At 37.6% G+C, this 24312-nt stretch overlaps 1 protein-coding gene across 2 annotated transcripts in view; it reads left to right on the forward strand.

Annotated features, from left to right (window-relative positions):
* The window catches only part of SCAF11 (SR-related CTD associated factor 11), a 50609-nt gene extending 28565 nt beyond the window's left edge, over positions 1-22044 (forward strand). Inside the window, exons 5-16 of one of the 2 annotated variants that reach the window (XM_058804968.1) lie at positions 287-384; positions 1403-1470; positions 2094-2149; positions 4499-4605; positions 5541-5630; positions 6999-7105; positions 10857-13352; positions 15347-15403; positions 15482-15690; positions 18120-18338; positions 18776-18895; positions 19267-22044. In XM_058804968.1, coding sequence (XP_058660951.1) covers positions 287-384; positions 1403-1470; positions 2094-2149; positions 4499-4605; positions 5541-5630; positions 6999-7105; positions 10857-13352; positions 15347-15403; positions 15482-15690; positions 18120-18338; positions 18776-18895; positions 19267-19395 — 3756 coding nt within the window. In that variant the 3' untranslated portion in view covers positions 19396-22044. Of the gene's footprint in view, positions 1-286; positions 385-1402; positions 1471-2093; positions 2150-4498; positions 4606-5540; positions 5631-6998; positions 7106-10856; positions 13353-15346; positions 15691-18119; positions 18339-18775; positions 18896-19266 lie in introns of both variants that reach the window. The other variant, XM_058804967.1, reaches the window with a different exon arrangement.
* The last annotated feature ends 2268 nt before the right edge of the window (positions 22045-24312 follow it).

Raw genomic sequence — 24312 nt, forward strand, 5'->3', positions numbered from 1 at the left:
GCCATGGCAGTTGGAATGTTCGGGATTTTTTTGTTCTGTGGTATGCATCTCAGACATTGTCAATAGCATATCAAGGTGTAGGTTTTTCTATGTTATGGAAAAGAAAATGAAATCTCCAAACTGTGAAATCAAAGTCATGTCTGCTTTAAAAGAAGTAGGATTTGAAATGTTTTCTAGTCCTTCTGTTTGAGTTTAATTTCTGTACAGACCTGAAGAGACTTTGTATGAATTTAAAGCCCAAGTGTCATGACATTCTAGATTGGGTTGATTCTATTTTACAACACAGGTTCAGGTTACAAAACAACTAAGAAGGAAGGAGGAAGAGGAAAACTGTGCCTGCAATAAGAAAACTTACAGCCATGTGAAGATGAGAAGTTTTGTGAGGTTGGTCAGCCGTGTAATTTCAAACGTTGGAATTGGAATATTCAAAAGAAATAAAATCAATTGGTTTTACATGTACAGCCTGAAAATTTTGTAAAATTATTTTTATTTTAAAATATGTTTGTTTTCATGAGTAATAGTTTAATTTTACTTTTGTCATTGCTGTAATTCCCACTTAAATAGTTAAAATAGCAGGGAAGAAGTAAAGGGCAATGTATTTCTTGCATTGATCTCTGTGAAAGTTGCATTTTTCCAGCAATTCTGAAAAATTTTACAATCCTTTGAAGTATGGCTACATCAAATTCTAACAATATAAATATTTTTTTGTTTGTTTCTCTAAACAAAGATCCACTTTTCTTGCATATTATCATAAGCACTGGTGATGTTCCTCTTCTGTAAAACATAGTTGTAGTCAAGAACTGATTTTATTCTAGTAAGCTTGAGAGGGAACATTTCTGTTGTTATATAGAAATAACCTTTCTGTTTTAGTAAACATTATCTTGTAACATTTGCTGCATTGTATAAAGGGAAGCTGAGGATTACACAGATTAATTTTGCTAAATAGTGCTTATCTAAAGTCTGTTTATTGGAATGTATGAAAACTACAGAGTTCTTGAAGTTTAATGTGAAGCAGACTTCATTACAGCAAAGATAACTGGAAGTAAATTACCTTTTTTAACTCATAAGAAAATAAGATTCACCATTCTGAATCAACACTGACTGATATTCTTAAAGGGAAGCAGGTTATAACATCTTTCACATGTTGCCATGAAATCAAACAAATCTCAGCATTCTGATTTAGTACAGGATATTAACTTTTGTGTAAATTGGTTTTCTTTTTTTTTCTAAGCTGTTTGAAACACTATGGCTTTTGAAATACAAAAGATGATATGCAAGTTCAGATTTTAATAGTAGTTAGAACTTGATTTATGTGCAAAGAATAAAATTACCTTCAAATAGGAGAATATTTTGTTTGGATGCCTAGAAATGGCTTTTTTAATGTCTTTTTTTGGTCTTGCAGAAGAGCTGTATGTCCAGACAGAGGGCCGGTAACAATAAAATTAAGCAGAATTGTGAAGAAAAAATACAGTAAGTTGGTATTTGCCAGAATTGCTGTGTTTTATTAAGGAACTCTAGACTATCTTTCTTGATGACCCAATTTAATTCTTTAAAATTGCTTACATTTTTATATAAAACTGAAAATCCAAGTAGTAGAAATGTGGAACTTCTAGAGCAGAATTGCAGTATGTGAAACTCCTGTTCTTATATTACTGGAAAACTGCCTCTTCAATTTCAGTCACAACTCAAATGGATGTGGTTTCAGCCTCAAGTAATTTTCTGCATCAGGCAGCTGGGGAACTGCTAATGACTAGCTTTTACTCACAGAAGATTTTTTTGGTGGGAGTTCAAACACAAGCAACATTTAGGTGTGTTTTGAGATTGCTGTTCTTAGGGGTGTATTCAATAAAAGTTGTTTGATAAGTCTGTTCATAACTTAGGAAATAAAGAAAATAACTGAAGAGGTAAAAACTGCTTGGTATCTAAAAAGCTATTGTAAAGGTGTGTGCATTTTCATTTTACTCAATTGTATGTAAACATTGTAAATGTACTCAAGATACACATTTTATTAACCTCCTATTGCATTAATGATTTTGATGAACAATCAAGAATATGTTAAAGTTAAGATGAAAGTTTTGTTCCTTGTTTCACAGGTAATATTTTGCATGACAAACAAAACAAGAAAGCTTTCTCTGTGAAGATGAACAAGGTTGGTTCTGAAAAGGAAACATTTGTAAATGCTTTCTTTTATTAGAGCATTTTTAAGACTACCTTCCTGCCTTTTTTTGAGGTCAACTTCTTCTCCAAAATTTGTTCATTTTGGTATGATTAAAACTTTTTTATTTTGTCTCTTTTTGTCTTGAAGTAATTAGAATATAGTGCTGGGTTATATGAGCTTCTTTCTCAGATTAAAATTAGTTTTGTGGTGGTAAATATTTTCATTTAGATTAGGCTGTTACATTATAAGATCCTGAACCCTGTTTTCGTTCGTCTCCTTTCATCCAAAGGAAGATGTTTTCATCTTCCTTTGGGAAGATTTTAGCCAAGCACCATTATATGAAGGTTTTCATTATTTTCAATAAAATATATAGATGTAATCAACCAAGTAATTTATGTGAATCTGATGTAGACATTATGGTTTGCATCAAATTGGGATTTTTTTAAATGTGACATTTCTGTCAAGAAGGTTTTTGTTTCCAGGTTTCTTGTTTATAAATCTTGGCCTATAAACACAGGATCACCAGATGCCAGATTTATAAGGAGCTGTAAAGGCTTTCGTTTGATTTCTACCATCCCTCCTTTCAAAAATACTTTGTGTCTCTGAGACACAAATTTTTGATCAGTGCTTTCTTACTCATAGTTGTAGCTGTAAATGAATGTGCAAGTTTTAGGCCATAAATTTAATTCTGCAGTGTAAATGCCATAATTTGCCATCATTCTATCTTACCTGAAGTTTGAATATTTGGAGGAAAAGCTTTTTGTTGTTTCATGTAGTATGGGGCACATCCTGTGTATTTTCAGCAGCAGATGGCCTGAATTGTGACTTCTGTTTGGTGCTCATTACACCATAGTTGTCAGGGATATTGTTACTTCCAGTCTGCCCCTTCTAAGTCAGGTATTTGGAAATTTGGGTTCTGTTGCCCTGTAAACTTAGAGTATATTTCACTGCATTGAGGGGGTTTTGATCTGGAAAGACAGGGTTTAACGGTAGATCAGCCACTAATGTGACTTCGTGGCTGGGGAATGCTTTAATTTTTAGTTTTACTGATTTATGGTGAAGTGTCTAATAGCATTAATGTCTCAAATAGTACCTGTAGCAAAAAAAAAAGGTGCATAAACAAAAGTAGAACCATTAAAAACCTTCAGGAGGAAGCACGGGACTCTTTTAATTTCTTTTAAATTTTGAACATTATCCAAGAAATGTTCAAAATTTAAAAGAAAGCCATGGTGTACTAGCAACTACTACAAAAGGATATTTGTGGAACATCTGGATAGCTCTTTTAATTGGAGGGAGAAAGGTTAATATTAAAAAATTATATTATTCTTAAAATTAAATTTAAACACAACAGTTTTTTAAGCAAAACTTGAAATTTTTACACTGATAAAATAGGGCATTTTCCCTGCAGAAGCAGCTCTGTGTGCCAAAGTTTGATGGAGCATATGGATAATTTCTGCATATTGAGACATGTATTCTTATACATCCCACTCCAAAGTTTATTTTTCATTTTTCTGAATTAAAATTACAGGAGTATTCTAAGTTCCTGTACTAAAATACCACCCTAGGGAATGAACAGGAAAGTTTTAGTCAGATTTGAGGTGGTATGAGCCCCTTAGGTGCTGTGACAAACATGGATCAGTGTAGGTATATATTAGTGTGGGAAGGGTACCTGGAGGACTGTTGATGGTTTGTTGTTGGGGTTTGGTTTTTCCCCTGCAGCCGGTGCAGTGCCCAGAGCAGAGCTCCCTGCAAATGGCAGCAGCACACAGCGCATGGCTGGGCCTTGTTAGCAATGTGAATTGCTGGTGCTGCTGGTATCTTTTGAAATACAAAGTGGATTCTGAGTGTTGTGCCTCTGTGTGAGGGCTCAGTAACTAGACACACTAGACAATCTTCATGTTCCATAATCCTACCTGAGGGCAAAGGAGAATCCCAGCTATCCTCGTTAGGTTTTCTTGTTATTTGAAACAAAATATTTGGTGAATTGCTGTGAAGGTGCTTGAGCTGTGCTTACTGTGGTGCATTAGGTAGCAGAATTGTGAAAGAGTGAGGATCAGGGTTATTTATTCATAATGTCTGTTTGGAGCATGAAAGATTTTGCTTTATATAAAATATGAAGTTTATCTGCAAAGAGCAGTTGTTGAAAACTTAGAGACTGAATAGAGAAAATTTGTTTGCTTTAACTGCAAATATCTACATATACTTATGGGGCTATTATGGTGTCTGCTTTTTATGAACTAAATTCTTGCTGACCTAATTTAATTTCAGTGTATCTTCATGTATTTTGTGTTAATTATTTTATTTTGGGTGCCTTTAATTCATAATTTATTTTTTGTGTAGCCCAGAAGACAGACCTGCTGGAATGAGCGCATGAGAACTAATTTCTTCAGCACACTTCTGGCTGGTGGTAGCAGTGAAGAATCCTTTTTTAGCTGTAGAAATGACTGGTTAGTGTGTACTAGTGCTTCATATAAATTGATGGGTAACTGAATTGTGGATTCTTAACTTCCTTCTGCTCCTACCTGTATATATACTGCTTTGAAATCTTTTGAAGATTGGCAGAGTATTTATTCATTGATAAAGAGCAGTTAAAGGACAAACACAAATATTTTAATATGAGTACTGTTAAAAGGCACACCCCAATTTCTGTCATGTGTTCAGCATCAGAAGCACACACTTGAGTATTTTAACCTCATTGATTTCACAAGAGTTTTAATTTTAGTTCATGTTTATTTCCTTGCTGAATTGAAGCCTTGGATAGGAAAGGCTTAGCCCTGTTACTACAACAGCAGTTACCAAAAAAGTTAATGGTAAATATCCTGGTTTGTATCAGAAACAATTTTCTTTGTTGTTGTTGTTTGATTCCAGGAGGAATACTTTAAACATCCATGAAGCAATTTTGCATTAAGCAAAATACTCAATTAAGTCTTTAACTTAAGAATGGGTGTATAAATAAATTGTTCATTGAATAAATGGAAGAAAAAGAACAGTCTAAAAGCATGTTATTTGAATAATATGGCCTAATTAAAAAAAAAAAGTACTATATATGTTTTTGACAGTCTGTAAAAGATGAACTTTTTGCCATGCATGCAACAGAATTAATTAGTCAAGGATGCAAAGTTTCTCCATCCTTCAACTTTCCAACAGACACATTTCATCTCCTGTTTTCCATTCCATCTGCTTTATTTGTTTAGGACTTCTTTTGTGTTTGCTGAGACTGTATTTTTCCTCTAAGCAATAACCAATGCATAGTTTAATCATGACTGTTGAAAGTTCTAATGCAGTTAAATTAAAGTAATTGGTAGGAGTAGTTACTGAAATACAAAATTATCATAGTGCAAAGTTACTTTTTATAACTTCTTTTATGAAATTTGTCTTTCAGTACAGAATTCACAGAAGTCAATTCAGGGATCAGACAGAAGAGACAAGAACTGGAATTGTCCTGTTCATCTCTGATTGCTAGAGTTGAAAGGTCTGTGTTTTGGACTCGTAGTGGATGTTTATACTTCTGGTTTGGAGTTTGATTAATTCAAATTGGTCTTTAGATAGAATATTATTTTCATGAGACTATGTTTGCATTTAACTTGTTAATTTTTTGTGTATTTGCTGCTGGGTGATTTTATGTCAATAGATTCTTTTTTGTATGTCTTAATAATTTTTTGGTACTTGTGACAAACACAGTAACTCCACTGACTTGTGCCTCTTAATATGTCACCTTTTCACAGAAATGTGTGTTTGAATATGTTTTCTATTTGGAAGCTAATATTTAATGAGCTTTTAAAATTATCTCTGTCCCTAGATATCAGACTATGCTTGCTTTAACATCAATCTGATTCTGATTCTCCAGAGCACCCTCTACCCTACTTTCATGGGTTGGTTCTATCACTTTTTCTGTAATCATTTATAAAAAAATCCTTTATAAATCATTTATAAAAAATAATTTATAAAAAAATAAAAAAATTTGCATCTAAAAAGAGCTAACAGGAGTTGTATCAAGTGAAACAGAGAACATAAAGTAATTCTATGGGTTTTTTTGTCAGAGAGCAGATGTGTGTTAAAAGCATGCCCTAAGGATATTTTTTGTGACTGTGAAGCAGAACCATAAAAATAACTGATTTTAAAATAACACAATAAGAAATTGGTTCTATGATCTTAATTTCATTACATATCTCTTTGCTCTTTTTGGTATTAATAAAAAGATTAAAGTTAAAATTGCAAGTGAAGAGTTTTAAAATTACAATAAAAATTGCATCTAGGATTGAAATAATAAATTTATTACATTTGCATTTTCTTAGGAGAAGTTTCATTCCAACTCAGCCACAATGCAAAAATTGTAGATCCCTAACTAAACTCTGTTTTTGCCCAAGGTTTTCTGAAGGAGTCTGAATAAATATATATTTTTTGTTTGTATGAAGAAAAAAAATAAAGGAGTATTTTCTAAATTCTCATGTAGACAGTTTCTCCTTTTTCTGCAGAAATGGTTGCTGTTCTGCTGAAGTACTGAATCAGCACTCATTCCCTTATTTCCAGTGCTATAACCTGCTACTTTGGACTGGGCTGTTGCTGTTCTATATTTGACTATAAAGAAAGCCAGATGTACGTTGCTTTAACATAACATACCTTGTTCAAACAGTTTTGATAGATTAGGCAGTAAAATAAATCTGAAATTAAATATGACAAGGAAAGTTTTGTTCACTGCCAGCTATGTGTTTCTCTCCAGCTATGATGAAGTTTAAAGGATTGTAGTTGCCTAATGTGTTTTGGTTTTGTGCATTGTTTCTAAGACTTGCTGCAAACAGCCAAAACAACTTATGTCACTGCTTTTGCTTTTACTTTGCAGTGCTCCTTTAATATCTTGTGGAGTTGAAGCTGAGACCTGTCTTCTCACTTCTTCTGCAGTGGCTGGAAGAGTTTTTCCAACAAATATCAGGCCTTTGGAAAACTTTGGTAAACTTTTTTTTTGTAAGTTTTCTTTATAGCTCATGTGGAGCATTGTTAAAATATGATTATTAGAAATCAAACATAGTTAGTTACACTTAATGGGGAAAAAAATCTCTTTTGATGCAGTTTGGTACTATTTCAAAGTCAGCTACCTAATTTCTGAATTTGGAGTACAGAGCATTAATCATCCACCTCAAAGCTGGTATAACTTATTCTTTTGAAGATTAAATTAATAAGTATTTATGTAACTTCATTCCATTTCTAATTGCAACATTTCGTGCTCTTCTTTCATCATTTCCTATTGTTCGAGGATAAATCTTATTTTGATGCATTATGAATGGCATATTTCAGAGGTATATTGTGTGCTATGACAAACAAACCTTTCTAGCAGGGAAGAACATTAGTCAGGAAGCAGGGAAGTGTATGGATCTCTTTCAGTTTGCCTACAAGCTCTACTGGGCAAAACCTTGCAAAAGTGCTGGAGCTCCATGGTCTGTCAGGAAAGCAGCAGAAGACAAGACATGGAAGGAATTGCCTTCTTCCAGTTACTTTAACAGCCTCTGTCTCCATGCTCAGCAAGAATGTAGTTTCTCTTCCAAAAAGCTGCACAAGTTCAAAGAAGTGGAAACAAAGGAGTTGTCTTTTATAAGGCTTGAGTTAATACCTTCTTTGAATTGGGAATCACACCACTTTCACTTGTCTAGTAGGCAGATAGGACAGATTTGGGTCTCCTGGCTTATGAAAATTGTGTCAAAATAAATTACTGGAAGGAATTAAGTAGTAGTAGGATGATGAAAAAGTTGCATTCATATTCTTTATTCTTTTTAAAAGTATGTGTTTCACCTCCACATTTCCCAGTGAAAAATGGATAGGTTGCTTCCTCAGGTCTCTGATGTTTGGCAGTGCATTGTAGCTGATCCTTAACTATTTTGCTTCTAGTAATATACATGTCAGCTCATACCTCTTGACTTCCCTGTCTACTTTTCCACTTCTATAGTCAAGCTTTTTTGTTAGGATGTCCCAGAAGCATGAAAAAAATTATATTTAGAACAGAATCTTATCGTTTGTCTTGATTAGAATTTTGATGCTTTTACTGTGGACAAAGATTGAATTATAAGATTAGTGCCAACATACTACGGTGTTTTAAGATTCAGAGTTTTAAGTCATCTTCACATTTTATTTAAATACTTTCTATTGAGAAGGAGCATGCAGGAATTAAGAGTCTTAAAATTTCCTAGTAAAACAAGGGGATGGTGGACATGAAGATGTCCCTTGAGGATTTTAGTCACATTCTGTTGAGTGAGTGTTGCTACCCCATTTCATTTTTATATAGCATCTGAGTAAAAGGACAGCATGCATAAGAAAAGGCAAAGACAAAGGCAAAGAGGAACCTAATCTGAATATTGTTAGAGATGCACAGCAAGTATATATATATATATATATAAAAGGACACAGACCTTTAAAAAGGTGAAGAAAAGGAGAATGAAGACAATGAATACATTTTAAAAAAGATGCAAACTGGTTATTTCATTTCTTACTAAATTGTGCCTGAAACAGCATAGCATAAGCATTTTTTATTTTCCTTTTATGCTTCTCTCAACTTTTGGTCTCACCTAAAGTATACAGTTTTGCAGCAGAGTAACAGCTGACTCTGGCTTCCAGAGTTGTACAAGGAGGCATACAAATATCAATAATGACCATATAACTATAGTGTCTGAATCATGCCTGTAGCTGCTGCAGTTTTAGTAGTCTGCTACCATTAAATAGTCTGCTTTAATAACTTGACCTGAAAATGCTTTAGTGTATCTACAAATACCACTAAGATTTATGTTGGCATTATGCAGTTTTTGTGTGATTAAAATATTTTTCAGTAAAGAGTTATTGAGCTGGAATGCCTTTTATTTGGTGCAAGTCCAAATCTTGTGAAGCTTTTCTGTTAAAATTTTACAAGTAGTAGGACATGCTAAAAAAGGATTTGTGCTTCACATGTAGATTTTGAATGTGCTAGAAAAATAACTCCCCTTTAAGTTCTGTCCAGATTCCCACATCCCACTGGTATTCTGCTGGAGTTTTTTTTAATTATTGCAAGATTTCTTCTCCCTTGAAGAAAATAATCACAGATATTAAAATTTGAAATGTCATGTAACATCTGACTTGATTTCCTGGCTATTGTAATAGGTTTGAAGACATAATTAGTCTGAAACAGCCACCTGTTGCTAAGTGCTACTTAACCGCTGCAAAGTCACTTTGTAACAAAATGATTGGTGAGACTGTTAGAGTAGATACACGAAATAGTGTCAGTCACCTGAAATTCCCTGGAAGTTCTTTACCGTCATGTTATTTTCTTTTAAATACATGGTACCTTCTATAAAGTTGATGTTGGGGGGTTTTCATTTTCTCAAGTGATTATTTGATCATTGGACATGCAAAATCCAGAACCAGTCCTTTTTTTTTTTCATGTTCAGGCAAATTACTGTGTTTGAGAGGAAGGTCAGAGCATGTGATTGTAGTCCTGTGCTCTTTTAAAAGCGAGCAAGGTGGTTATGGAATTAATTCTCTTGAAATTATTGTTTGCATTTAATACAGTGATAGGCATTTTTGGTTCTGCTAACAAAGTAGTAAGTGGTAGAAAGAGGCTTTTTTGCAGTTACTTAGTTTTCTTATTCCAATCTTACTTTTCTAAAATGTGTTTGTGAATACAGTAGCCAAATTTTTGCTGTAGCAGAAGCATGGGAAATAATGTGCAGAGTTAAAATCACACGTTTGTGATGTGAGAGATTTATTGCAAAATCTATAGCAATTAATCTTTCTTAGTTTGCACTGTTCGTGTATGAAATTGAAGCCATGAAAAAATGCATTTTAGCACCACATCCTTGATGCTTCCTGAAATCTGCACAAAGTGTGAAACAAATTAATGGACATCCCAAGAAATTAATTTAGTTCTGAAGTATTACATTCAAGTATATTTTCTTAATTATCATTAACCTTTAATTCCTGAGCTGTCCACCAGAAGCTTTCATAGCTGACAGTGCAGTCTTCCCTGTGCAGTGAACCCTTAGCTTCCCTACCTAGACTTTTGTCAAATGGTAGATGGCATGAAATAAATTAGTGCAGTATCAACACAAGAGCTGAGCTGCTTGCTAGGTGTGCCTTTGTCATTCTTTGTAGAGCTTTTGTTTTTTTAATGCACTGTAGGCTGCACACTGTATGTGCTGCTGGCACCTTGGGTGTCTTGTGGCAGAGTTTGCCCTATAACTGAATAAGTTTGCACTGTCATTGCTGTACCTGATCAACTGCTGCACATGTGATCATCCACTGGTGGCCACTGGAAGATGTCCCATTCTCTAGTACTGTGCTTCATAACAACAAGCCTGTGTTATAGTGACAGGAACTGCTATATGCTAACACTGCTGTGTGGTTAATTAATAACTTTTCTAACAGCTTAAATGCTGGCTATCTTTGAGCAGCCATTTCAATAGCAGTTTCACTGTGCATGCTGTCACTGTCCATGTAGCCATGCCAGCACTGCTTCTAAACTGTGTGTTCAGATGTCTGGTGTGTCACTTTACCTTGTTTCTGTTCTTTAAAACAACCAGTTTTCATTTAAAAAAGAAAAAAAGCTGTGGCAGTATTACATCTAAATCTTAAATTGTATTATTGGAGGATATCTGTTGTGCTGCAGAAGGCCCTTTTATGTTCTTAAATATGTTCAGATAAATGATTATTATCAAATCTTAATGTCTTCTGTTTTTATTAGAATCTTTAGGCAAAGGATATGCTGTTGCATGTACCCAAGAAGGAGAAGAGAAAAAGGAAGCTTCTGGTTCATCTGGTACTAGAGGAAGTAGGAGGAAATCAGTTGCTACTACTCCTACGCGAAGGTCTGCACGGAACAGCAAAAATGAGGCTCTGACTCAGTCTCGGAGCTCCCCCCGATCAAGCAGTTCTGCTTGCAGTGCCCCTGAAAGCAATAACCCATCTCTGAATAAAACTCACTCAGAAGCAGAGAATGCTCCTCCAAAACGCAAGTCTAAAAGAGCAGTTAAACAACAAACACCTGCAGTTAAAAAGAAACTGAGACGTTCTGCACGTTCTGAAAAATCACCCTGTGGCTCAGTGGAAGATGATGACATTGCTGAGCCTGAAGCAGTCTTAACTTTAGATAAGGACCACCAGTCAGATAATGAAAGCAATAATGCAAGCTTCCCACAGAAGAATAATGTAGAAACAGAATCTGCTAATGGATTGGAAAGCTGTAGTGAGCATGCAGAAATTGAGGAAACTACAGGAGAATGTGACAGAGATGAAGACAATTCAGGCAATGCAGATGTTAGTCTTTCTCTTCAAGAACTCCCAATACTGACTTTAGGAAGTGAAAGTCAGGAATTTAAAGTAAAAGATGTTATTGAAAAAAATGCAGATCTTGACAGTCAGGACAATTGTGAAAATAGTCTTGAACAAGTGGAAAGAGTAGCTAGTCCCAAAGATGATGTATGTGACCATGCAACTTCTGAAAAAGTAGATCAGACATCATGTAGTCCTCAGAAAGAATTAATGGAGAACACAGAAACTTTGACAGAAGTAGATCAACCCATAGCTAGTCCAGAAAATGAATTGTTGGAACATTTGGATCCTCTGGGAAAAGATCAGCCATTGGAGAGCCCTGGAAGTGAGTTGCCTGAGCATCCCGAAGCCATGGAAACAGATAATTCTGAGACTGAACTAAAACCAGTAGGAGACTGTGCAGATACAAAACCTGTTCAAGATGAAGAACCAGCTGCATTAATACACAGTATTTCTATGGACAGTACCTCAGAACAGCCCTCAAAAGAAAACACCATTTCAGAAATTGAAGAGGGTGGAACGTCAGAGTCTCCACCAGTAAATGCTGAACATAAACATTTTGGTGAAGATAACAATGAAATGATACCAATGGACTGTGACTCGTTTTGCAGTGACCAGAATGAACCTAAGATTGAGCAGTTAGTGCCACCTGAGAGTACAGAGCAAGAAGTGAACTCCTTACAGTGTGATGTGGGAAACTCTCTGTCAGGTTCTGATGAAAAAGATGAAACTGTTCCTCAAGCAAGAGAGTCCCAGCCAGAGCTCAAAAAAGAGAAAAAGGCTCGAACTAGAAGATCTAGATTTCACTCTCCATCGACAACTTGGTCTCCTTCTGGGAGAGAGGGCAGGCAATCTCAATCACCATCCCCTAAAAGGGAGACAACTGGAGACAGGGGCTCACGATCACCCAAGAAGGTAGTTGTGAAAGAGGGAAGGAGATCCTTATCTTGTTCTCCAAAGAGAGACACACTCAAAGATGAGAAAAAACCACCATCTCGATCTCCCAAAAGGGAAACTGTCAGGGAAAGCAGGAGATCGTCTTCTCGATCACGAATTAAGGATTCATCTCCAAGGCGAAAATCTAGGTCTCGAAGCAGTGACAGAGATAATCAAAGAAGAGATCGTGACAGAGAAAGAAGAAATAGGAGGTGGTCTAGGTCACGGTCACGCTCTAGATCAAGATCACGATCTAGGACTAGAAATAAAGGTTCTTCATTCACTAGAAATGAGAGGGAAAGTCATTCACCTCGATGGAAAGACAGATGGGCAAATGACAGCTGGAGAAGTCCCAGAGGAAATGATCGATACAGGAGAAATGATCAAGAGAAACAGAATGAAAATCTTAAAAAAGAGAAGGACAATAATACAGAAAAAAGCAATGATGATCAGTGTTCTTCAGATAAGCAAAGGAATGATTGTCCAGACTGGGTAATGGAGAGGATAAACTCTGTTCCTGAGGCCAGGAACAGAGAGAGAGAGAAACCACATTGGGAAGAGAGCAGGCATGATAATGCAGGACAGTCTTGGAATAAAAACTTTGGTTCAGGTTGGATTCCTAATCGAGGGAGAGGTCAGCATGGCCGAGGTGGCCGTGGCCGAAGTGGTTTCATGTATGGAGACCAGAGTGAAAGTCACTGGCAAAACAGAAAACCTCTCTCAGGGAACTCAGATGGTTCTGGGAATGAAGCTTCGAGGTTCTCGGAACAGCAGCCATGCAAGCGTAAGAATGAGCAAGAGTTTTCGTTCGAAACGCCTGCTGACAGGTCTGGGTGGACATCTGCATCCAGCTGGGCTGTGAGGAAGACTTTACCTGCTGATGTGCAGAATTATTATTCAAGAAGGGGACGCAATTCATCAAGCCCACAGTCTGGATGGGGAATGAGACAAGAAGAGGAGACACCTGAACAAGGTATTAATGGTTTTGAAGTATGATATCTTTGTCACAGATGCAATAGCTGAACAAAATCCTGTCACATTGTCCTGTGATCTGATCTGCTGATAAGTTCTTTAAAAAATTATTTTGGGTGAATCCATACTCTTTTTGCAATATGGAGAGGTAAAGGTGGAATTTGGTGATTTCTTGTGTTTTGATGGCTTCTTGGTTTTGCATAAAGCCCAAGTTCAGGTTTAAGGACTGCATCTGAAGAGTGCTGCTGAAGTAAATTGATTTGGCTGAAGAGAAAGCATATCTTCATAGTTGCTTTTAGCATCTGCAAAACTTTAAAAAGGCTAATTTGTTTCAAAAATACATTAATTTGCCTGTGCAGACCCACATGGCAGATTTTGGAGATGACCAAGCAGCATATTGATATTTATCTTGCTCCTAGATAAGTAGTCCAGTTTAAATGCTTTTAAAAAATTTAGGGTAATTTATAAATACAAAACCAGTGCCTTTACTGTATTTCAGTTTTAAAATTCCTCCAAAATGTTAATATCAGTCTAAATCAGTTTTGGAGGGGTTTTTATATCTAAAAGACAACTGCCCTGACAGAAATAAACTTTTTGGTAGAAAGTAAGTTAACTGAACTGTGGATGAGATTGATTCTGAGTAGTTCAGAAGTCATCCACAGATTATTAATGCCCTGATAAATAATCTTTAAAGATAGATGTGGATTGACTTCAAGAACTATGAAATCCATTTCTGAAGACACTGAAGACTTGCACTCTTGCACTCTCTCCTTGTTCTGCCTTTCATTTTTATGCATTTTCATCCCATATGCAAGCAGTTTTCTCCCTCTTGTGAGAGATAACTGCATCAGTGCCTTCCTAGTTTTGAGGCAACATTGTCACCCTTCTATCTGCTGGAGGGAAAACCTACCAAACCTGTAACTGAAAGCATTTTGTGATTCAGAGACTTTTGAATGTAGTTCAGGAGCAGTCATGCTGTTATTCACTTTTGGAAGCTGAGAATAGTACAACCATCTCTGATAACTGGATAAAACAAGCTAAGTTGCCATCATGACATGGTCCTCCAGGGCAACCTGCTTTTGCTGACCCTGCTTGAGCAGGGAGGCTGAACCAGAGAGTCTCAGTAGGTCCCTTCCAACCTCAGTGATTCTGTTATCCCATTATCTTTACAAATGAGGGTTTGGGCTGACATGTAAGGCCTTAGATTGCAATCCCTGTGAATTAGATGACAGAGTTCCTCAAGGAAGGGACTCTAAGGAAGGACATCTAAATTGCAGCATATCAATCATTTCTCCAAACTAAGTTATTGACTTCTGGAAGTCTTGGTGCTTGTATCTAGATTTTAACTTTTTGGCTTCTGTTGAAGAGAAGATGGGATATCAAAGTAATTCATTTAAGAAGTGCTACCTGCTACCCCAAGAGGTTATTTTTACTTCTGGGTTTTACTTGTTGTACCATGATGGGGTTTTTGAACAACTCTTTCTGAATATGAATATCTGTTAAATGGTTTGAGGATGACTTATTGCTCAGTGTGAAAAATCCCAGCAGAGTATTTCTGTAATTACCAGAAGTGTACAGTGAGCGTGTGTGAATCAGGAGCAGAGACTTGCTGATGTGGTAATGTGTGACTAACATTCTGCAATTGCAGAAGATAAATTTACTGGGTTAATTATGTTGTCTTCCTGCTCTTTGGTGAAAAATTGCAGTTTCATTGTGATGAAATAATTTATTGGATTTGTTATGGCAACCAGTATAGAAAAAAAATTCAAAATGCAGGCTTTCATAGTAACCTACATTTTTTAAACTTTGAAACTAGCATTTGGTTTCATGGCACGTGTGGTGGTGAGTGCTGTGCAATATCTTGAAAATACTCAGATTATAGAAAGCTTTTTGATAATCCATTCCTAATTAAGAGTTTACACACCTGGCTCCCACTTTGCTTTATGAAGTACAGAATTTCTTCTTGATATACAATCTGTTTTTTTGTTTTGTCAGATCCAAACCTCAAAGACCAAGGCAACCAGCAAAATGATGGCTCTCAGTTAGCAATAAGTATGATGCAACAACAAATGAATGTAATGCCACAAGTGAATGCACAGCACCAACCTATGAATATCTTCCCATATCCAGTGGGTGTCCATCCTCCCTTGATGAATATGCAACGAAATCCTTTCAACATGCACCCTCCAATGGCCATGCATCTCCCTGCTGGAGTGCCTCTCATACAGGTAGCTGCTCCCACAAATATTTCTCAGGGATTACCTCCGCCTCCACCTCCACCCCCACCATCTCAACAAGTCAACTACATTGCTTCACAGCAAGATGGAAAACAATTGCAGGTATGCTTTATCAGAAGCCATGGCAAGAACAGTGGTGAAATAATACCAGTTAAGGATTCTTTATCTTGAATACCATAAATTTATACTTGCAGTTTCTTTCTCTCTTGCCTGCTTTTTTCCACTCTGCACCAAATTTGAAGTGGAAGCATCCATGAGCATATGGGCTGTAGCTTTTAAAAAGTAACAACATACAGCATCATAACCAGGTTTTTGTGGTAATGAAACACTGAAAAATTTCATCAGTGTTGTCCATTATCTTTTTTATCTTAGAAGTGACCTGCTTCCAAAACTAAATTGTCCCCTTTCAAATCTGATATTTAAACATTTTAGGAAATGCTTGAATACCGTTTCAGCAGCATGTAGGAAGTGATCTAACCTTCTGTGTTGCAGTTCTCATCCCATGGGGGGGTCTATCAACAGAGGAAAATTGCCAAGTACTACATGGCACCCATTTCTTCCTCACTTCCATACTCCAGCTGTCACCATCTCAGTGGCTTCCCTATTATTCTGCTTAATCTTTTGAGCTTTTTAATTAATAATTTCTGAGGTCTCTTTGGTGTTTTTTACTTCTACCTTCTTACCTGATTTTCCTGGTTTTGCATGCCCTGTTTGAGATCTAACTCCCACTTTATTTCTCCAGTTTCAAAAAGACTCTGCCATGCTTAGGGCAGGTCAGACCATCTTTTTGTGACTCTCAAGATATCTTTAAAACAACTCTTATGTATGTGAGCTCCTCCTGTAGCTGGCTGTTTACATTAAGAGCTTTTGTATCAAGGAAAAGAATATGAACAACTTGGAGGAGAACCCATGGCCCTGCAAGAACATGTAATATTGCATTTATGATAAGTAAAGGGCTCTTCAGGAGCTGACTGGGGTTTGTGCTTTTCTTTTGCTGCTGCCTGTTTTAACCTAAACCACTTTCCCCTACATTCCAGGTTGAAAAAGTGAGCAAACGATTTCTAGCCCTCTGTTCATGCATCACCTGTAAAGATCTGAAGTGAACTGATAAATGGCCTGCATTATTCTCACTTTTCACTGCTGTCATCTGTTTATAGTCATTAACTTACAACAAGGAGAGTTGAGTGCTGTGGGAAATACTGAGTGGGGTTACAGGCCATATGAAATAACTTTATACACTGCAAATTAAACCAACAAGGTACTGCTGGAACTAAAATGCTGGTAGATTGCTTGTTGATTTAATTAATGCCTCATGTCTTAATTAAAATATTTTCACGATTGGAAATCTAGTATATTTAACCTCCAAAAATGTAAGTAGTCAGAACATAGGCCTCAAACCTCTGAAATGAGTATCTAGTGTAGCAATAAATAAATTCCAGTAAAGATTGTGTATTGCTGCAAAATGCAGCTTTACCTATTGTAAAGTCCATGTTACACTTGTTGCTCTTACCTGCTTTTGTGTACTGGTGTCCATGAACCTGAATACTCTTGCAGCTGCTGCTGCTTTTTCTTTGAGCTTTCATTCAACAACCCCTCAGTGGTGGCACAATAGAAATGACTGAATACTGCAGGACACCACCTGTCCTTCCTGCTGAAAGGAAAATGAAGACAGCACGCTGGTGAGCGTTAGCATGCTGACTATAACAGCTCCATTTCTGTGTCCTTTCCAAAGAGCTCAGATTCCTGTTTCATTATTTTCCATGTGGATAAATGCAGATGTGTAAAGAGTAACGGTGATGACCTGCAAAAAAGCAACGTTTAGTGTAGCCTGCCAGAAACATGCCAGGAGGATGTTCTGGGCTTTTGCTAAAAACGGTCTCTATCTGAAGTCTGAGAGCTACTTAATTTCTCAGTTCCAAAGTATGTGCAGTGCCTTTTGGTGATGTTTGGAAATGGCCAGAAAATGGCTTTTCCTGAAAAACAGATCCTGGTACTTCAGCCAGCATTTCATCTCTTGCCTATGTATTTATATTTGCAAGTTCAAGCTGATAACAAACGTGAAAATAGATGTTTTCAAAGCAGCATCAGTATGATGCAGGAATGCAAGTGTGGCTTTGGGTGATACCTTTTGCAGGTGTGTTTAGGTGCTGACTTTTTTTAAAAAATGTCAATTTATCACAGCCTTGTTTTGTAAATCAGGTTGATTCTGCAGCCATAAACTTCCTTCCCCTTGTTCTAACACCCTCTGTGCCTGTTTGCAGGGTATTTTATTACTGGGATCAGAGCTGGAAAATGGCAGCCATTGTGGTGACATGGAAGATGCTTTACTTTTCAAGCTTTTCTTTTTGTTTTCTCTTTGAGTCAATCTAATGTATTGTGTGTAGCTTCCATAATAATGAGCAGTGTGGAAGTTAGGTAATGAACCAAAGCATGCAGTATTTGTGCTCGTTCTGGAGCAGCTGAGACTCCTAGAAAGGCCCATTGCCATATAGAAGAATGATGTATTAACTGCTGATAACTTTTTAAAACAGGGTATTCCAAATGCTTCTCATGTAAGTAACAGCATGAGTGCTCCAGCTTTGCCTGCTCCAGCAGCAGTCCTGGGAAACGTGGTAACAGTTCAGGGACCAAATTCGGGTAATGCAACGTCATCAGGTCACATGAAGAGCTCTAGTGCAGCTGTAAAATTGGGAGAAAACAAAGCAAGTGTAACAGTGGAAGCCAGTGCAGACAGCTCGAAGAAGGACCAGGCAAGTTCAAAGTTCAGCATATATTTTATATACACTGTTTATAGATTTACATTAAAACATAAAATTTAATTTTTATATAAATGCATTTTGATGTACTAAAAAATAGCAAGTTATGACAATAACCCCTCAGTGTAATGTACTCCATACCATCATGTATGTAATATTTTTGTGGCCATCATAGAACGCAGATTAGCCTCTGACTCTTTTTAATGTAATCTTCTTTAAATCAGCACTATTATAGATGTCACTTGAATTGCTATGGGAAAACGTTCTGTGCTTAGCAGAGCACGGGCAGCTCCCATGAGAGCTGAAATGTGTGTGTGGGGGGGGTGGTTTTCTCATCTTCTGTAGCAACCTTTTCCTGTTAAGTTTTAACTTGGGATTGATAAAGATACATAGGCAGTGAAATATAACACTCAAGTTTGTTTTCTCTTCAGAAATTGTTAATTCAAGAAAAAGCAGCACAAGAAGTCAAGCTGGCGATCAAACCTTTCTACCAAAACAAAGATATCACCAAGGAGGAATACAAAGAAATTGTGCGGAAAGCTGTAGATAAAGTAAGTGGGTCCAGTAATCCAAGCTGCACGCATTTCAGCTTGGGGCAAGCTCTGGGGTGGGTTTCTCGTTTTTCTGGGAACAGCCCTTTGGTGCTGGAAAGGGGGAAGAGGGAGAAGCAAAAATACCTTTCTTCTTTCTCTATCCACAAGAGCTTTCTTTGGCTTCTCAAAACAGAACCTGGTTATTGTGTGGAAGAATTGAATGGGAATCCAGAGGTATTTAGGGGAGCAATTGGAAAGTATTAGGAGTTTTAAAATATGTTTTGCCTGGGATGGAAGAATCAGAAGTGTTGGGAAATAAATGAATAATGAGGGATTGTGGCAAATCAAGGGAAATGTTTCAGATGTTTTTGTTCTTTAAACTGTTGCAGGTTTGTCATAGCAAGAGCGGAGAAGTTAATTCTGCAAAAGTGGCAAATCTAGTTAAAGCGTATGTAGACAAATACAAGCATTCACGGAAGAAAAATCCTGAAGAGGCAGTCTCCTGTGAAAGGAAATAGAATATGTTTTCATTTTTTAGTTTTATTCTATCTGCAAAGTGCAATTTCAATGTGAACTGTTAACTGAAAATTGTACATGACAGTGATTTGAATTTGGTTTTGATAAAACTATTTTTCAAGGTAGTGTATGATGTTTTGTTCTAAAGAAATATAGATCTGCAGGGCAACTTCTTTATTCCTTTTTAAAAACAGATTTCTAAAAAGAATAAAGGTGTAAAGAAGAATCATTAGGAATGTACGGTTGTGTGGATACTTAGATGTACAGCATTTTGACTTGAATAAGAGAGTGCATTAACTTAGAAACTTGGAGTACGTTGGGTTTGGAACAGGTATGTACAGTACATGTGATCAGTCAGATTAAAGTAAATTTTTTCTTTTGATTGCTCCCTAATTATAGCAAAGATGAAATAATTAATAGCCTTGAGAAATATTTCTAGTGTTAACTGGACAGGCTGAATGCAGGGGTCACAGTGTGTATATTAAAAAAGCACATAGAGTTGTCTGAACACAACTGTTTAGATTTCAAAAAGAAAAGTCATAAACAGTAAAATGTGGTGCCCAAAAGCATGGGTGCTGCACAGCTGTTGTAACACCAAATAAAAATTATGCTGCTTGGTATTGTTTGTGATGTTTTTTAATTTGTTTCAAGATAGTGGGATAACTTGAATAATTTTTATATGTTGAAAGCCCTCAGTCACCACACACTGAGAACCTCAGTTTAGGTTATGCCCTTAGGCTAGCAGGAAATTAGTGTACCAAAGCTAGATGTTCAGAAACAGAAAAGTTTCTTCTTCAAGTGAAATCAAGAAAGCTGGAATTTATTGTTAGGTTCCCAATCGACCAGATTGCCAGTTGTGCCAATCTCAGCTGTATGATACCTTTCTCCTTTAATTAGGGACTGTGGCATGAATCACCAGACTGGTATTGGTGAGCCCATGCCATTGGAAGCCAAGTGTCTTCCTGCTTCCCTGAGCACTGGAGACAAGTTATTAGAGGTACCACAAAGCTAAAACAGCTGTCAGGTCACTGGATGTGCCTGGGGAAAGCTTACAGCTCAGGTAAAACCAGTTTTACTGAGGCAGCAGCAGGGAGGGTTGCTGGAATACTGCAATCACCATGTGCTCCTTAGCAAAAGAACAGCTTGAGATCCTTCTCCAAGGAGCCTTACTCCGATTTGTTCCCTTACTCTTACACAGTGCTGTTAAAATCTTGTCACTAACCCTCCAGTCCTGTTGTGCCATAACAGTCTTTGGTGTTGGATCACCCTGGCTTCCACTCCAGCCCAAAGCCTCCTGGCCCAGAAGCAGGAAAAAACATTTTAACAGAAAGTATCAGTTGAGATTTCTGAGGAATTATCTCTGTGTAGCCACTAGTTCCCAAATTACCTGGTTTTGGCAGAAAACAGTTTCACCTTTTAAGTAACTTTTGCAGAAGCCTAAGGATGACATAAGGGATATCCATGTACATGTGTGGTGTAGAGACAGAGGTGTAAAAGCATGATGTTTGTCACAACAGTTGATTGCTTGGTTTTAACTGTAACTTTCTGCAGACTTAATGAAACATTTGACTGTCTATATTTATTTTTGTGTGCCTAAGTACAAATGCTATGTAAATTAGAAACAGATATAATACATTTTCTACAGTCAAGTCAGGTTTTAGGCTTTTCAATATACTCAGTTTTACACTATGATAGCAATTTGTAAGATCTCTTGAATTATTTTAAGCTAAAATTGGTTAGCACTTTTTGAAAAATGTAGCAAATTGCTATGTGTATCCTGGTTTATCACGCCATGCGTACTTATTACATTTTCCTTCTCTGAATTTTTGGATTTTAATCACTTTTATATCTTTTTCTAGTCTATACAGTTGAGCCTTGCTATAAAGCTCCTTTCAGGAGTCAGATAAATATTTCATGGGTTTTTTTTCCTCTTTTGGAAGAGAGGTGAAGGTGGAAGAAACCAGGGAGGATTTGAACTGGGAGAACGGAGGGGTGATTGGTTTCATGTTTTGTAGCTCCTGGGTGGAAGAGAAGCTGTCACTGGCTTCCACATTGTTGGGGCAGTGACTATAGTGATGCTCCACTGTATTTCAAAACCTAATGAAGAATACCAAATAGAGTAGCGTGTGAGTAGCGACTTTATTTTTTACAATTAAATACTTCAGAATGTATCAGAAAATATGGAGTTTGTTACAATTTCTATGTTGAATTACAGAAATGCATTGCCTTAATCTGTAGACTCTGCTCCTGTTTCCACTGAAAAGCAGCAAGGTCTCTGCTGGTCTCTGTGTGAGAAGGGGAGTTTGGCAACCTCAGAGTCCTGGTTGCGTTCCAGTAGGATGAAAGGTGTAATTCTCTTTATTGAAACACCTTCTACTGAAACCTCCCAACGTGCACCAGCACTGAGAGCAGAGCTGGGGAGCTGAGCCCCCTTGCTGCCTCTGGGGTAGTGGTGATTCCTTCAATCCAAACTACCTTGTGGGAAACAATTACAAAAGTGTACCTTCTGTGAACTTACGCAAATCAAGAGGGTTTCCCTTGCACCCCTTTCCCTTTCTCACTGTGCATGCTGCTTGAATGTCTCATCCTAAAGATATACCTTACCAGCACGGTGGCTGTCCAAAGTCCACAGTACTGTGTATGTAGGCTGGAGTGCTGTCTACTGAAAAAAATACTCTAAAATTTAGTTTTGTGTAGTGTTTAACAGTTTCTAATAAATTCTTTTCTCTCAGCTGGCAGTGTTTGGTTTTAAATGACTCTGGCTCAAGTGGTGTGGTTTGGAAAGCAAGGTAGCTCCTGTTCCTTCTGTGCACATGCATTTATCTTGTTCTGTGCTGCCTGGGCGCCCCCTCCTTTACATCTCATTTGTTTTAAGTTAGCCTTCACCCTGCCTTGCCCATCTGCAGGTGCTCCAAGCTAGAAACAAACAAGTGCAGGTGGCAAAGAGCCCATTCACCCGGGACTTGAACAACATGGAGGGGTTCAGGGCGGGAGTGGAATCCTGCTGCAGGAAGCCAACAGGGCAGCAGCCAAACCCTGGGCGTGCCCTAGGAACAAGCAGCTTCACTGAAATACCCTCGGGGGATTTTAATGCAGGAGAGCTGCCCTGCCTTGGGAACGCAATTCCAGGCATCTCTTTGCTTCCAAGAGTCACCTCCACTGTACCCTCATGAGGTAGCTCCATAGGTAAGGCTGGCACGGGTGTCAGTTAAGGAGCTATGCTGGCAACATTTTTCTATTTCAACATTACTATACCTTATAATATTCACATTGGTCAATACTTGATAAATAGCAGAGGTGACAGTAAAGACAATAAACTGTATCACCAATTTCAGTAATTGAAGAGTACTAATTATTACTAATAGTACTAATTATTACTAATGGAGTATCTATGACTTTTTTTTAAAGTTTTTAATCACTAGGTTGGTAAGAAAACCACTAAGAGCACAAGTAACTACTTGTATAGAAGGAGATAAAGCTCTGGAAAAGCACAGGCTGGGATCTGGAACTTGACTTAAACTTGACACTTCCTATGTCACTCACAACTCCCAGACTCACCCACCAACAATAAAGCTCAACCCGATTTTCATTGTCTTGCACTGTGCAGTAAGTACAGGGGCTGACAGCAAGGAAGTCGATGCCCGTTACACATGGTAAACATGCAAACCCAGAGTGTAATCCAACACAAACTACTGCAGGAGCCAAACATGAGATTTTGGCAGCAGGTTGTCATAGGATTAGTCCTAAAGTTTTGAAGAAATTTAATACCCACTGAGTATTATAAGGAATATCAATCAAAAATAGCCGGGCATTTCTTGATCCTTTGGTGCAGTAGCAAGTGTTATGACAGAAAATAACTCATGGAAATCAGAATTCACTGTAAATTCCAGAGCCCTTTACCAAAATTCAGGGATTTTGAGGACCAGGAATGTAGCTTACACATGGTCTTGGTCAAGGCCTGAACCTGGAATCGCAGGGCTTTTCCTAGAGGACTATTTGAACCAACATTTCTAATAGCAGTAGAGCAGCACTCGGTACAGGGGCAATAGAACACACAGCCCTGCAGAGCAGGCACTGCAGTTATGTGGGTCAGGGCAGGGATTCCATCTTTGGTGTGCTCTGGGTCAACTACGAGTTTAGCTCTACGTCAGTTGCCTCAAACTTCACAAGAGCCCACTAAGGCCAGCAGGAAAACTGGAATGAGGGTGCAAGCCTGTGTCCTGTCCAAAGGTCAGGACAAGCAGACATTGGTGTAAAAGACAACTTTACAGTTTGCCAGGACAGCAACTTTCCTGTGGACATGCAGGCTGAAAACCCCCAAAGAACAAAACCTACAAATCCACTCAGATTGTAGTTTGCAGGAAATCCACCGTAGACCAGTTGTCCAACAGCCACCCAATATCACAGCCTTTACCATGGTTCACCTTTATGAGATTTTTGTTACTCAAATATTGCATTTCTATTCACATGCAGTAAATCAGTTTTTTTCTAAGGTATGGGCTCAGATTTATTCCTGGTTATCTTACCACAGACAGGGAGAAGCCAAGATCCAAGTGATGATTCTAATACAAACAGGTGAAAACCAGCAGGCTTCTAAAACCAAGATGGCTTTGAAGTAGTGATAGTTTAAGAAGATACCACCATCCCACCACAAACAAACTGGTGATAACTTTACTTATTAGAGTCAGCCTTGAATTGTCTGCCACTTGAAAATGATTCATGAATTCAAACTCCTCTGTGAAATCCCCCACATTAATTCCCTTAGGAATGCTAGTTTTGCATTAATTGATATTTGGTGAGGAGGGAAGAAATTAATGAACCAATCCAGCTCCAGGCAGCTGCTCTGGCCCTGCAGAGCTGCAGCCCACGTGCTGCAGGTGCAGCTTCTGCTACACAGACACTGAGCAACCTTTTGGCTC

Source organism: Ammospiza caudacuta, chromosome 5, assembly GCF_027887145.1.
Source record: "Ammospiza caudacuta isolate bAmmCau1 chromosome 5, bAmmCau1.pri, whole genome shotgun sequence".
NCBI classification, from domain to species: Eukaryota; Metazoa; Chordata; class Aves; order Passeriformes; family Passerellidae; genus Ammospiza; species Ammospiza caudacuta.